We start from the raw sequence: 15,416 nt of genomic DNA, 5'->3' as shown, positions 1-15,416 counted from the left end.
GTTTGTCTGCACGTGCTAATCTCCTGAACGGTGAAAGATAGGAGGAAAACCTCTGAAACAAAAAATGTTAGGACGGGCCCCGGGTAGGTTATAGGCTAGGTGGCGAGGCCGGTCGAGGCCGTCTCGGCCGGGCTGGGCCCATTTCGCAATTAAAAGCTGAGCTGAATTATAGTAGTCAATCTTCTAAGGCCGAAGGTAAAACCTGAATTATAGTAGTAAATTCATTCAAGAAAAACCCGGGCAACGCCAGGTGCTTTCGGCTAGTAGTTCTATATTTGTTTCCATAAATTATAAGGGCTGGAAAAAGGTTTTTTTTAAATTTACTTAACGATTATAAATCCAAACCTTTTATAAACATTAAAAGCCATGCTTAAGAACGTAGCAGCTCAGGTGGACTTACAAAAATAAATTGCTCATCAATATTTCGCATTCGCATTCATAAATAAATTGCCATGGATCCCATGTGCCAGCCAGCCAAAACCCCCTTTAATTTTGTGCCATGCAGGAACTCCTATTGTCACACCACTAGGAATGGAAAAGGCATTGGACCAAGCACATGAACAGCCAAGCTATCCTGCGGTCGTCGAGACGCGTCACCAACATCCAGCCCAGACAGCTTACCAAGAAGAAGACTTACCTGGTGCCATTGGTCATCTCATGAGCATAGTTGTAAAGGCCGACAATAGCTTTGCGTTCATCAATACGAGACAGCATGACCATCACGGTCACATACATCACCACCAGATCCAGGTAATGCTTGGTGAGGTCAAAGTTGACCGTCTGAGAAGGAAAACCCACAATGACACAAATGATAACAGTCTCCAGTGTTCAGCATCTTGCATCATACACCCAACACCTCCCGAAGAAATTACATCAATATGTCTACTGTAAGAATTCAATTGCATCACTAATAATTGAATTACCAAGTTTCTCAATAAAACCAGGGTGTGTTATCTTTTTTAAATAATTTTTTTTTAAATTAATGTGCGTTATCAATTTTTTTTTTCCAGGATACCCCTCATATTTGGGCTAACAGCAAGAAGCAGAATGATTAGAAATAAAGTAATTCGATCAAGGAATGAGAGCTGCATATGATTTCGTAAACAATATCCTGCAATAGACACGCAAAAAGGTAAGAGGCAATGAAAAGGAGTTGAAGAACCTTATATACAAGACAAACTCACGATGTCATAGTGGATTTGACAAGCATCCAGGAAGTTCAACAGCTCTGAGACATGGTCCTGTGGGGGGAAAAATGCAGGGTGCTTGCATAAAAATAAATAAACGCTTTCCCACAAATTAAATTTTTATATCCTTGTTTACACCGATTTAGAACTTAATTGTGGAACTAGAGGTATGCACGCTCACCACTAAGCTGTCTAGCCTGGGTTTGAATCTCGGCCCAGCTATAATCTGTCGGCCCGGTGTTTCACAGGCAGGGTGTTTTGTCAATGTCTGTCGTCCCTCGGATGGATTGGACATTAAGCCGGAGCACCCATCTGCCAGCATTGGTCATTTGTGGATTTTAAAGATCCCACAGTATCTTTTGCAAAAAGGAGGTGAGTTGTCGTCTGCACCCTGAACATATTATAATGCAAGAACGTTTCTTGCTACTACAATCCTCTACACAAGTCAGGATTCTAAAGAACCACCTTAAGAGGCCATTTTCCCCCGCAGAGTGGGGGTTGGCCTTTTTCGGGCACCGTGGTCCCTCTTTTTGAAGCAATGTTTCATGGCCAGATGCCCTTCCTGCCGCCAACCCTGTTAGTTGCCTCTTGCGACACACAGGGAATTACCAGTGAACTGGTACTCAATTTGCCGACCTCAGAAGGATGACAGGCTGAGTCAACCCCCCTGGCGTTAATTCAGCGATCGACCGGGATTCAAACCCAGGATCCCAAGCCGGCACCCTAACCACTAAGCCAACACCAGGCTGACAAGTCAGGATTATAACGAGGAAAAATAAATTAAGGATATGAAAACTTTGTGAAACCAAGCTTTTGTCATGTATGAAAGCGTATCAGTTACATCCGAACCGCATTGGCGAACAGCGATAGCATATCCTGCTGGCCCACTGCAATAGCCTTGGGAGAACTGTACAAGTGTTGTATTAAAGATTCCATTTCATCAATTTCACAGAGTAAACGTTTGAGCCTTACTCTTCTTCTTTTCTTCCATTTATAAGGGGTGAGGTCCAACAGTACCAAGCTTCTGCCCTGCCTTGACAACGGTATTCCTCCACTTCCTCCTCTCCTCAGCCACCCCTACCTTACTTATATCCCTCCTCACACAATCCTCCCATCCCAACCATGGTCTTCCTCTTTTCCTCCTATCTTGCCCCCTCAACCTATCCATTCTCTTTTTATGGATTAATAAACAATACATGACATTTCCAAGTAATGGGTGAAGGTGACCGGTGAAGTGAATGTAGGTAGTTTAAATTTATCTACTTTACAATATTTTCGTTACAATAAAAACAATTGGGAAAGAATGGTTGGAAGGGGTGGAGGGGTGAGGGTGGAGAGAGGCAGAGAGAGAACGAGAAGGAGAGGGAGAGGGAGAAGGAGAGGGAGAAGGAGAGGGAGAAGGAGAGGGAGAAGGAGAGGCAGAGAGAGAGGAAAACAAAAGAAATTAAAAGCAAACCTACCTTGTAGTCCATAACATCTACAAAAGTACAATAGTACAGAGACAGGTTCTTCATTATATCCGCTTTCTGTGCATTCAGGTGAGTGAGCTGAACCTGCCAGTCAGAAAAAATCTTCAATTATGCTTTATCACTGCAGAAACATCTCCAGCTGTCATACTTTAACCAGCAATGGAATGCTCAAAATTGTCCGGCATACAGCATGGGTGTCCATGTTAGTGGAAAGCAAATGTGCAAACGATGAAAGGAGGAACAGGAGACAAAATGTGACATTATATGTTAAGTACAAAACTTACCATAAAACAATATCCACACGGGATGGGTGGATGTTTGCATGAAAGACACACAGCAGCAACAAAGACAAAAATTAAAAACGTTAAAATCACTGGTGACCTGAAAAATTGAAATGAGGGCTAATGAAGACATCAAATGAAGTGAAAAAAATGGTCAAACATCATTATGAGGTACATCTGCACAGACCGCAATTAAGAATATTCAATGAAAATGGTGATTTCTGTGCACATGGCTATTCAAATGATGTCGTGTAGCACTCAAGTCCGATTATTTGGTTAAGGGTGCGAACACGACAATATTGGCCCATTCAGGTGAAGTTTTAGATTGCTAGCAGGTGACACGTTTTTATTGAAGTTTGTTCTTGATTTGTCCCACACTTTCATTCAACATGCACAAACTGTTGGAATGGGGGTGTGCCACGAATTCAAATGACCGTTGATGAAGCTGGTCACCTGATTGGTGGGCTGGTTCGAACAAGGAACATGAGGAGACAGAATCTAACTTGATTTAATTTCACGGAGAATGCAGAGGATGTTAGGGTGTTGAATCGGCAGCGTGTGCGATGAGAGCACGAGTCATGTGTTTCGATAGCAATTATGTTTTACGGCCACCTTCGTCGTCACCAAAGTGGGTTTTTCCAAGTCACCAAAGTGGGCTTCTCATCTCCAGTCAGTCATCCCAACGCTCATCTCAAGTCAGTCATCCCAACGCTCATCTCCAGTCAGTCATCCCAACCCTCATCTCCAGTCAGTCACCGCAACCCTCGTCTCCAGTCAGTCATCCCAACGCTCGTCTCCAGTCAGTCATCGCAACTCTCGTCGCCAGTCAGTCATCCCAACCCTCGTCTCCAGTCAGTCATCCAAACCCTCATCTCCTGTCAGTCATCCCAACCCTCGTCTCCAGTCAGTCATCCCAACCCTCGTCTCCAGTCAGTCATCCCAACCCTCGTCTCCAGTCAGTCATCCCAACTCTCGTCTCCAGTCAGTCATCCCAACTCTCGTCCCCAATCAGTCATCCCAACCCTCGTCTCCAGTCAGTCATCCCAACTCTCGTCTCCAGTCAGTCATCCCAACTCTTGTCTCCAGTCAGTCATCCCAACCCTCATCTCCAGTCAGTCACCGCAACCCTCGTCTCCAGTCAGTCATCCCAACGCTCGTCTCCAGTCAGTCATCCCAACTCTCGTCTCCAGTCAGTCATCCCAACCCTCGTCTCCAGTCAGTCATCCCAACTCTCGTCTCCAGTCGGTCATCCCAACTCTCATCTCCAGTCAGTCATCCCAACTCTCATCTCCAGCTCTTCACAGCACTGACAACATAGTGCCCTCTGCCATCTTGACTAACATAGCATTGAGACATCTAGTGTCAGAATCACAAAACTTCGCATCCAGTGGCAGGAAAAACTAATTTGTGGACTGCATTTTGTTTCATTTGAATATCTTTATCTGTTTTGGAGAAAAAGAATGAGAAAAAAGAGAGAAAAAATAATTACTTTTCAACATGCTCTTGTACTAGTAAAAGTCACATCAGCCAACTACTTTTTATATATTTAAATAACTAGACTACTAGAGTGAAGTCGATGGCGTGGCATCACAAATCCCCACGGGCCCAACCTAAAGCAAATTTGAAAGATGGCAAAACGTTCCAGCAGGAATGCCACAATATTAAATTTTGAGTTAAAAAAAATGTTTTTCCATTTGACCTCGTGACCCCAAGTCCCCACCCCTTAGGGCATGAACTGGGGGTCAAATCGAAAAAAATTCTTACACATTTCATGCGGCCCAATTGTGGATTGTATATACAAAGTTTCATTTCAAAAAAGTTTTGAAAAACCTTTCTAAAAATCCTCAATGACATTTTTGGTACTTGACCTTTTGACCCCACCCCAGGGAGTGGGGCCTAAAAGATACTGCTCTCACACCTTCTTACCATGTAATGATCATAACTACCAAGTTTGGTGAAATTCTGCCTTACTGTTTAGGAGGTGATAGGTTATGTATTCACCTCCATTTGTTCGTCTGAGCATCATGTCTCAAAAATAGCTCCGTGGGGGCCTGACGGTTATTTCCCCAATGTTTCAGAGAAGATTTTAAAATAAATTACCCGAATATGAGGCGAAACCCCCCTTTTCAGCCTCTTAGAGGTGGTAGATCCGAATGGGGAGCACAATCCCATGAGACCTTACTGCCCTGATGCATTTTACCAAATTTGGTCTGTATTGCTCAGGCAGTTGTGGAGATGTTGTTTTGGTGAAAATGAGGGACTTGGGGAGGCGGCTCCTTTCCGGGGGAGACACGACCATGCGGAGCACAACTTAAGGTCAAGGCATAAACTGCAGGTTCGTGTTCCAATTTGTGTACGACAGTGTTCCAAATATAAAATTCAATTGAAATCAAGTAGTTTCTCGATCACAGACTGACATAGATGCAAAATAAAAATATAAAATAACCACCTTTAGAGGCCATTTTTCCCCGCAAAGCGGGGGTTGGCCTTTTTCTGGAACCGTGGTTGTTGTTTTTTGGTCCCCTTTTTGAAGCAATGTTTTACGGCCGGATGCCCTTCCTGACGCCAACCCTTTTTGCCGCCTTTAACGACAAACAGGGAATTACCAGTGAACTGGTACTCAATTAGCCGACCTCGGAAGGGTGACAGGCTGAGTCAACCCCCCTGGCGTTAATTCAGCGATCGACCGGGATTCAAACCCATGATCCTAGGATCCTAAGCCGGCACCCTAGCCGCTAGCCCAACACCACTGACATAGATGCAAAGAGAACCAATAATTGCTTAGCCGCGCTTTGCACTACGTGCGTGGGGTAACAAATGCAGGAGTAAGCATTGAAGACGAGACAGGAGGGCCAAATGCCTTTTGCACACCAAGATTACAAAGTTCCACCAGCAGAGATGTTTTTTAAACGATGCATAGGCCACACTTGAAGCCCTTGCAAAAAAGGCAAAAAAACAAAAGGGCTTAATGAAACGCCATCCCATGCAAGCAATTCGGAGGGGCACACGTACACTGTTGTTGCGCGTGTCGACGTGGGGGAACTTGCGGACGATGAACTTCACGGCTGCTTCCAGGTTCTTGTCAGCCAGGCACTGCGGCTTTGCCTTGGCATCTCCGCAGGCCTGCCAGCACGACGCACAGACAAATATGGGAAGTCGTAACACATCGCAATGTATATCCCCCATTGACAGGTGTACATCAATTATAGTTGTCGTGTCGTGAAAGGCAAAATTGAAATCACAGAGGTGAAACAAAGGCAGAGATTCCTCCTCGCAAAACATTGGCATTTTTGAACTTTTGAGTAACCACAGGATGAATTTTGCAGGTTAAAGGTGACGGTGTTACGGTATAAGCAATTAGATCACCAGCTGGTGCTCATCAAGCCACAAACACAAAGCAATTACAACAGGAACTTCAACTCGGCGAAATGCCAAGCTAACATGTAATGGCGCCTACACTTGACTAGATGGAGAGATTTATGAGGAGGTGCCGACCTTCCAGACTTGTCCTTGCTGCGGCAAGCAATGCAACAGAAAAGGGAAATCAAAATCACAGGGTGTACAAAATAATCACATGTGTGCAACAGGCTCGTGACGACACACATGTTAGAGGAGCATGGCATGCACGCACGCACACACCAAGCAAATAAAAACATTTTCAGGGACGTCAAATAGAGGGAAAAATAAAGAAATAAAGAAATAAAAAGAAGGCTCAAAGTAATGCATCAACCAGTGGCGTGCTTTCACTTTGCCAAGATAAAAGAGCAATGTAAGTAAAGGTGTACCACAAGTGAATACCAAATAAAAAGTCTTTTCCGATGACATTTGCAGTAATGAATATGGCATGTCACTACAGGAACAAGATAAGTCATGTCAACAAACTCCCTCAAGCATCCTCCAACAGGCCTCACGTGGCCAACAGGACCAAAATCCAATTTTTCATCCGTTTTTTTGCCTCTTCCTCAAAGGCGATCCATCCATAGAGAGTCTGTGAGTGGGAAAATGCCATTGGCAACCCACGCCTCAGTCAATGAGGATATCAAATACAGATGATTATGGGAGAAAAAATTAATAATTATATATATATATATACAGTGCATTCAGAAAGTATTCAGACCCCTTCACTTTTTTCACATTTTGTTATGTTGCAGCCTTATGCTGAAATCGTTTAAATTCATTTTTTCCCTCATCAATCCACACTCAATACCCCATAATGACAAAGAGAAAACAGGATTTTAGAAAGTTTTGCAAATTTATTAAAAAGAAAAAACTGAGATATCACATTTACATAAGCATTCATACCCTTTGCTATGACACTTGAAATTTAGCTCAGGTGCCTCCCATTTCTCTTGATCATCTTTGAGATGTTTCTACACCTTGATTGGAGTCCACCTGTGGTAAATGCAATTGATTGGACATGATTTGGAAAGGCACACACCTGTCTATATAAGGTCTCACAGCTGACAATGCATATCAGAGCAAAAACCAAGCCATGAGGTCGAAGGAACTGCCTGCAGAGCTCAGAGACAGGATTGTGTTGAGGCACAGATCTGGGGAAGCCTACAAAAAAAATTCTGCTGCATTGAAGGTTCCCAAGGGCACAGTGGCCTCCAGAATTCTTAAATATAAGAAGTTTGGAACAACCAGGACTCTTCCTAGAGCTGGCCGCCCGGCCAAACTGAGCAATCGGAGGAGAAGGGCCTTGGTAATAGAGGTGACCAAGAACCCGATGGTCACTCTGGCTGAGCTCCAGAGATCCTGTGTGGAGATGGGAGAAACTTCCAGAAGGACAACCATCACTGCAACACTCCACTGATCTGGACTTTATGGCAGAGTGGCCAGACGGAAGCCTGTACTCGGTGAAAGATACATGAGAGCCCACAGAATCTTGTTTCTCACAGTCTGAGAGTCCTTTGGGTGCTTTTTTTGCAAACTCCAAGCGGGCTTTCATGTGTCTTTCACTGAGGAGAGGCTTCCGTCTGGCCACTCTGCCATAAAGTCCAGATCAGTGGAGTGTTGCAGTGATGGTTGTCCTTCTGGAAGTTTCTCCCATCTCCACACAGGATCTCTGGAGCTCAGCCAGAGTGACCATCGGGTTCTTGGTCACGTCTATTACCAAGGCCCTTCTCCTCCGATTGCTCAGTTTGGCCGGGCGGCCAGCTCTAGGAAGAGTCCTGGTTGTTCCAAACTTCTTCTATTTAAGAATTATGGAGGCCACTGTGCCCTTGGGAACCTTCAATGCAGCAGAATTTTTTTGTAGGCTTCCCCAGATCTGTGCCTCAACACAATCCTGTCTCTGAGCTCTGCAGGCAGTTCCTTCGACCTCCTGGCTTGGTTTTTGCTCTGATATGCATTGTCAGCTGTCAGACCTTATATAGACAGGTGTGTGCCTTTCCAAATCATGTCCAATCAATTGCATTTACCACAGGTGGACTCCAATCAAGGTGTAGAAACATCTCAAAGATGATCAAGAGAAATGGGAGGCACCTGAGCTAAATTTCAAGTGTCATAGCAAAGGGTCTGAATACTTATGTAAATGTGATATTTCAGTTTTTTCTTTTCAATAAATTTGCAAAACTTTCTAAAATCCTGCTGTCTCTTTGTCATTATGGGGTATTCAGTGTAGATTGATGAGGGAAAAAATGAATTTAAACGATTTCAGCATAAAGCTGCAACATAACAAAATGTGAAAGTGAAGGGGTCTGAATACTTTCTGAATGCACTGTGTATGTATATATATATATATATATATATATATATATATATATATATATATATATATATATATATATATATATATATATATAGTTGCGGTTCTGAGAGTGTAAATACAACATCATTAAAGGTTAAAGGTTTGCCCCCATAGTTAGTCCACAAGCAACACGTAGGCCACCTTAGAACATTAGTTATGTCAGTATGTGTGAGGATAAGGCCATTTCCACTCGTGATACCTGCGTTGTGTAGAAGAAATAAGCTTAGGTCCCGTTCATTTTGCGGCCACCCTCCAATCCACCTCGTTTGCAAGCAGCGTTCGCTGCCCTTAGGTTTTCACTCAAAACCAGCCAAATGCCACGAGGTAGGCCTGGAAAGGGGGAGGAGCGCGAGGAAGAGGTGCGGCCGCATCAAGCAGCACGTCAGAAGGCGGTGACGGTGAGGGCAACGACCAACCAGGGCTCGGTGGGCATGGCTTAAGAGGGCGTGGTGAGGGCGCATCTAGTAAGTGCTGGAAGGTTCGCTGAAAAGGCTATATGAGCGCATGCACAAAGCCCTCGAGAGGACTCGTTGGAAGGTTGGACTTGAAAGGACTGTGCGGAGACGTCTGATTGTACAGGACTCGTGCGAAAGAACTTGTTGGGAGAGCGCGCCTGATAAAGCATTCATTGGAAGAGGACTGCAGCGGATACGCACTTTGTACGAGGACGTATGCTATTGAACTTGCATTGGGGAGCGCCTATTGAGCCTGTATTTGGAGCGCATATAGCCCGGTTCATCTAATACGTACGCGACCGTGGTCACCAGTAACCGCCCAGCCAGCCCACCTTTCGCCCCGCATTTAACCCCGTAATTGTCCGCTCCGCGTCAACGACCCGCGGGGAGCTTCTGCCGCCCTGACCATCTCCTTCGCGGTACGAGTCGGGGACCGGAGTGAACTGCCTGGACGCCATCATCGCTGGAACATCGCCCTGACCATCTACATCACCGTGTGAGTGTGTCTGAGTGTGAAACGGGCCCGTGTCCTGGGATAAGTTAAGACTGTAATAAGGCTGCACTGTGTGTTCTTCTTCTCCTTCCTGTACAAATTGTAAATAAATCTGTTCTTCCTTGTTTCTTTCCTAATTCGACCGTATCAGTGTTTTCCTCCATTGGGTAAGCGTGGCACGATTCGGAACCGCTCAAATCGGGTTTAGTTCTTGAACCGCTCGGATCACGGTTCGCTATCACTCGGCGTGTCCACCTACAACCGTGATTCGGGCGGGGTTTATTTCCTCGCTTCCTGGGAGGCGTTGGTAATTAGGTATTAGTGATTAGTCCTATGACCCTACCCAACGCTGACCGGAAGTGACGTCATAGCCCCGGATCCTGTCGGCTAGTCAAAGACAAGGGGACTAATCCCCCCTTGGTAAGGGGAAAGGCCGACCAGGAGATCCGCAACAATATATATATATATATATATATATATATACATATTAAGTAATGACTTGCGGTTGGAATTAAAATCAAATGAATCCATTTTTAGTTCTCCAACCTTTAATGAGCAAACAAACAACTGCATGACGTTTTGATCAGCAACACAGACAAACGTGCATCCACTGACCTTTCTCAAGAGTAAAGCAAAACAACTCTATACCCTCCCTTATGTAAGGGAAAAAGGGGGTGGGGACACTGAACCACCAATCAATGCCCTTCTGGAACAACTCGTGCCATTCAAATTTAAACCGTACATCAAAACCATTGCAACACTGAAACCACACCTTGGGATGTCACATCAAAACAACCATTAAATCACAAGTTGAATCAAACAAAACGTAGCACAATTCAAATAAAATCGATGAAAAATAAACATGATTCGGAATAATTTTTATGTTTGGTGACGCAGTTTATGAAGGAGGATTTTGGAGGCATGGCATGCGGAGGAGTCTGTGGTGTCGCTCACAGAGGAGGTGTTGGATTTACCACTAGTTTTGGCCCTCTCATGCAGAAACATACCAGGGAAACTGCATCACCAAACATAAATTATTACGAATCATGTTGTTTATTTTTCATCGATTTATTTGAATTATGCTACGTTTTGTTTCATTCAACGTGTGATTTAACGGTCGTTTTGATGTGACATCCCAAGGTGTGGTTTCAGTGTTGCAACGTATTGATGTAGGGTTTAAATATGAATGGCACGAGTTGTTCAAGAAGGGCATTGATTGGTGGTTCAGTGTCCCCACCCCCTTTTTCCCTTATATAAGGGAGGGTATAGAGTTGTTTTGCTTTACTCTTGAGAAAGGTCAGTGGATGCACGTTTGTCCGTGTTGCTGATCGAAACGTCGAGCAGTTGTTTGTTTGCTCATTAAAGGTTGGAGAACTAAAAATTGATTCATTTGATATATATATATATATATAATATTGTTACGGGTCGCGGACAAGATGTTACTTTGGGCCGAGCGGATGGTCAACCGCGACCGTTACAGGATCCACGATTAGCCCGACTCCCCCAACGTTGACCAATCGTGCCACAGGTATTCAATCGGGAAACCTCTAAAGCGACCGAATGTAAAGAGGAAGAGAGAAGAAGACAGAGTACGGAGGAATAACAGGATTTATTATACACACAAGCAAAAAGAAGGAGCGATCAAAGTTATTTACAAGCAATGGATGGAAGAAGCAGTCACACAGTGAATCGTTAGCTTATACTATTCAATTTACTTAAAAACCCCAGGACAACATTCAAGACAGACGACGTTCACACTTACACAGGGGATATTGCAGGCAGGTATGGCTTGAGGATGGATGGTTGTTTTGGGAGGCAATGGAGGGTCCAGCGTGGATTGCTGCCTGGCGCGTCCTTTTCGTGGCCTGCGGCCCCTTAGCTGCCCCCTTAGCTGCAGCGCAGCTGGTCGCACGATGGCTCGCACACACCTGCTCGTTCAGGCGTCTTCCTTCTCCCCAGCAACAACAAGCGACAGCAAGCAAGAGGACGGGGTCAGAGCAAGAGGGTGGAGTGCGTCCCGCGGCGGCTTATATTGGTTTCTCACCGAACCTTCGCGCACTTTATCGGGGGTTCCCGCTCCGCCCTCTCTTAGCCAAACCCCTTGTTCTGGGTTGGATGAGCGGGGCCGACTTACTCCTCCCCCCTATGACGAGGGGGCGACCCGTCTTCTCTAGCCACTCCCCTTGTTCGTAATGGCCGCAAATGGCGAAAACCGGTCAGCAGCTGCAGGTAAGGCGCCGTCACGTTGCACAGCAGTTCAGTACTGCAATAAACGGTTGCTGTCAAAGCTCAAGTGGGGGAATCCCTGGCACTTGAGCTGCCATGGATCATCGGAGGGGCCTACGCTTTATTTCGTTTGATGCAATGCAGAGTCAATCTAGTGGGAAACACATATTTAGCCTACATAGAATAAGGAAATAAACTATTTAAAAAGATATATCGTGGCCTGTGTGTAAGTTTCATGGAATTAACTAGGAGGACGGCTGCGACCATTATTTACATTACAAGGGTGTTACACACAACAAAACCATACTTTTCACATTCGTTACACTTTCTCCAAAATTGTTACACTTCTCAAAACCGTTACACTTCTCAAATTCGTTACACTGCACCCTCCTTTCTTCAGGCCCGTCCTCGGGCCTACAAAACTTTAACTTAGTGTGACACGTAGTTGTAATTCCCTCTACAATTAACCTGACCCTGAGTGTGACGATTTTAAAATACAAATAAGTATGTCCCCCTATTGCATTGCACCCTGTCTAACAGACTCAAGCCCACAGCTAACCGAATTATGGAATTGTTCTCAAACTATACATTTACGGTGGGGAGCATTATTTACAGTGACGTTATTTCTTATTTACAACGCAACCCAGGACCTGTGTTTTTTTTTTCCTTTTTAGGGAACAAGAAAAAGAAATTCCTGTTGGGAGGAAGGAGACAACACGCATTGCATCGATGCACCAGTACCAATACCACCAAAGCACCCAAAAGCACCACCAAGCACCACAAAAGCACCACTCGATGCACAGTCACCACTGTTCATAATAAACACAACAAAACAACTGGTGGTGGTCTTCTCTTTCTCTGCTGGGCCGATGTTCTTCCCGACGTCTTCTGGCTTCATGCGGCCTACTTGGAAATAATAAAAAGCACAACTTGTGTTCATTTTTATTTAGGGCCTCAGGGGCCAACTAAGGGTGGTCCACCTGTTTGGCATAGGTGCCACCTTACCGAGGTCCGCAAGCAAGATTCCCTGGCCACTATGGCCGGTCTCCAACAGAGGTGCCCTGCCCCAGAACCTGGGGTCCATCAAGTGGTACTTGGCCGCAGAACAGCGGTCCATAAAGTGGTACATCAACGCAATGCATGCTGGTTCTGAGAATCTCGTGCGCACAATGGCCATCTCACGCACGCTCCCCTCGGCGCCCAATGGCGCACAGGTCCTCAAGTGGGAGACAAAAGGGGGGAAGACAAATGAGCGAGGGGTTAGGTCACAAGGGTACACGTCAATAAAGGCAATGCAGGGTGAAGTGCGTACGGAGAGCGAAGTGAGAAAAACTCGTCCCTACCGTACGTCACCCCCCCTGTCACCTACACTACCCTTGCTCTTACCCCATATTTACAACAATTTACACCTTTACAAATCCGTCGCTACTGTCACGTCTTCCCCTTATTTCCCATACCAAATTCGTCTCCACAATCCCACTATCCAAAACTTGCCATCATCAATCCTCATAAGGAGGAAGAGATGGAACATCAAGCATAATGCCACACCCACGTCATGATGCGTCTCACAATTCAAAACATTTGCACATAAAAATAATTAAACATGGCATGGTGTGGAGGTACGTCATCTTTACTTCAGGTGAGTGCATGTAGATGGTGCGAGGAGACTTCAATCCTAACTATCCTCTAAATGACTATAACACCCTTTACACTACCCGGGGTCTTTCCCTGCCAATCCATTGGCCACTTACACTATGGGTTCTAATAACCAATTCCCATTGACCAAACTGTGGTGCTGCTCAAATTGGGGTCTCACTCCCCCGATTCATCTCCCGGTGCCCTTGCACAATTTCTGGGCTGCGACGTGTAGCTCTCCCAGCAGGTCTACCCACCTGCACACCTCCACCACTGCAGTTGCCTCCCGAGCTTACCTGCTCCTCACCCTAACCTATCTAACTGGGGAAGGCCCCTCCTGGCTCTGTCACCCCTTGGTGCCCTCTGGCACTGGGCTACCCGGGTCCGTCCTCCGGATCCTCGGGCCCCATCCACAACTACCGGCTCCCAGAGCCCACCTGCGGCCTCACCTGGCCGACATCCTCACAGTGGTGGAGTGCCCAATCAACTACACATACTAACAGGCTACACGCCCAGCCATTTCCACAACACTAATGCACCCATTCAACCATCATTCTTCCACCCGCACCACAGATGCCAATATCCAACCACAATTTACCTATACCCTCTACCTAACACTTACACTACCCGCCCCGGGTATTCGTGATGGGGGTCCATCCTTCCCCCATTCACACCTTCGCACCATCCACTCCACTCCATAGTTTCCACCAAACTCACTCCACGACCATCCATCCCAATACGCCATATATCCCATACCATTTATTCCACACAACCATTCTCCATACCTGTTGTTGCACATCTGTGCACTCACACCTGGTGCCACCTGCACCCTCCTTTCTTCCTGGACCATTTGGTTAACACAACACGCAATCACCACTACTCCCTCATACACTGCTCCATACACCTGTTCAGTTGCACACCTGTGCAATCACACCTGTTCAATCACACCTGTTCAATCCTCAAACACACGGCATCATCTCATCTCACTACTCCCGTCTGAAACTTGCGCTTCCAAGTCACCCCTTTAAACTATTGCGCTCCCACGTCATTATCATCCACACTAAACTACCTGCGTCCCCACTACAGGTATCCTTGTCACTAACTAATCTTATCGTTACCTAATGTCATCTTCTAGGGCCCTACACACAATATCCTAACCCACCCGGGCTAGTTTTCACTGCCATACACCCCATAATCTATAGCGCATTTGCCCCCACGTTGTGAGGGATGACAGATGTGCCAACCCTCCACATGGGGGACGTTCCCACTATCAATTTTGCACACCAAATCCAACAAATCAAAAATTTTCTATTTACTGCCAATTCTATTCACCTTTCTAAATTTTAGATCAAAACTACTATCACTATTATCATCATCACCACAGTCCACTATATCCTAGCCTCGGTGCGTCATGACATCATTAAACTCGGCTTCGCAAAGCCGAGCAATGAATTCGGGTGGTTTGGTCGCCTGCAGGTTGAATCCGTCCGGCTTTCGGTTCAAGGGAGGTGGTTTGGTCGGGCCGAGATTCCACGCACCATCTCGGCGCGGCACCTTGCGGTCCCGGGCCCGATGGCTCAATCTCCCTCGGTCGGAACCCCGTCCCCACGAGGGGGCACCGTTCCGCTTCCTCCCACTCGCCCTTGAACCGGACCGGTCGCCTGGCCCGACAAGGCCCGGACTCGACCGTGCGGGGCGGGGTCAAGCCCGAATCGGCAACGACGCTTCAAAGAGAAACGACGCAGCTTCGATCTGCGCCGGGCCTCGCATCCAACAAAGGGCTCCTCGCACCGAGTGCTCGCATCGGCTATCCGTCGCTCTAACCGCTAACCCGGTTACCGTCGATGCTTCACCGGCATGCACACACGCATACGCTACCCCTTTTACCCTCACAAAACCCGGCATTCCAACGCCGTCC

General features: G+C 46.2%; 1 protein-coding gene across 5 annotated transcripts in view; it reads right to left on the bottom strand.

Moving 5' to 3' along the window:
- LOC137411544 (nck-associated protein 1) overlaps positions 1-15,416 on the bottom strand; it is a 121,475-nt gene that overhangs the window by 75,173 nt on the left and 30,886 nt on the right. The window contains exons 2-6 of one of the 5 annotated variants that reach the window (XM_078782251.1): positions 6,395-6,450; positions 5,950-6,060; positions 2,648-2,740; positions 1,185-1,241; positions 638-780 (exon numbers count right to left, since the gene is read on the bottom strand). In XM_078782251.1, the coding sequence (XP_078638377.1) occupies positions 638-780; positions 1,185-1,241; positions 2,648-2,701 (254 nt within the window). In that variant the 5' untranslated portion in view covers positions 2,702-2,740; positions 5,950-6,060; positions 6,395-6,450. The remainder of the gene's footprint in view (positions 1-637; positions 781-1,184; positions 1,242-2,647; positions 2,741-5,949; positions 6,061-6,394; positions 6,451-15,416) is intronic. The other 4 variants (XM_068096859.2, XM_068096860.2, XM_068096861.2 and 1 more) reach the window with 4 other exon arrangements.

Source organism: Myxine glutinosa, chromosome 7, assembly GCF_964187855.1.
Source record: "Myxine glutinosa chromosome 7, kmMyxGlut1.1, whole genome shotgun sequence".
In the NCBI taxonomy this organism is placed as follows: domain Eukaryota; kingdom Metazoa; phylum Chordata; class Myxini; order Myxiniformes; family Myxinidae; genus Myxine; species Myxine glutinosa.
Note: the sequence above shows the minus strand (reverse complement) of the source record. Positions and strands in the feature narration are given on the sequence as shown.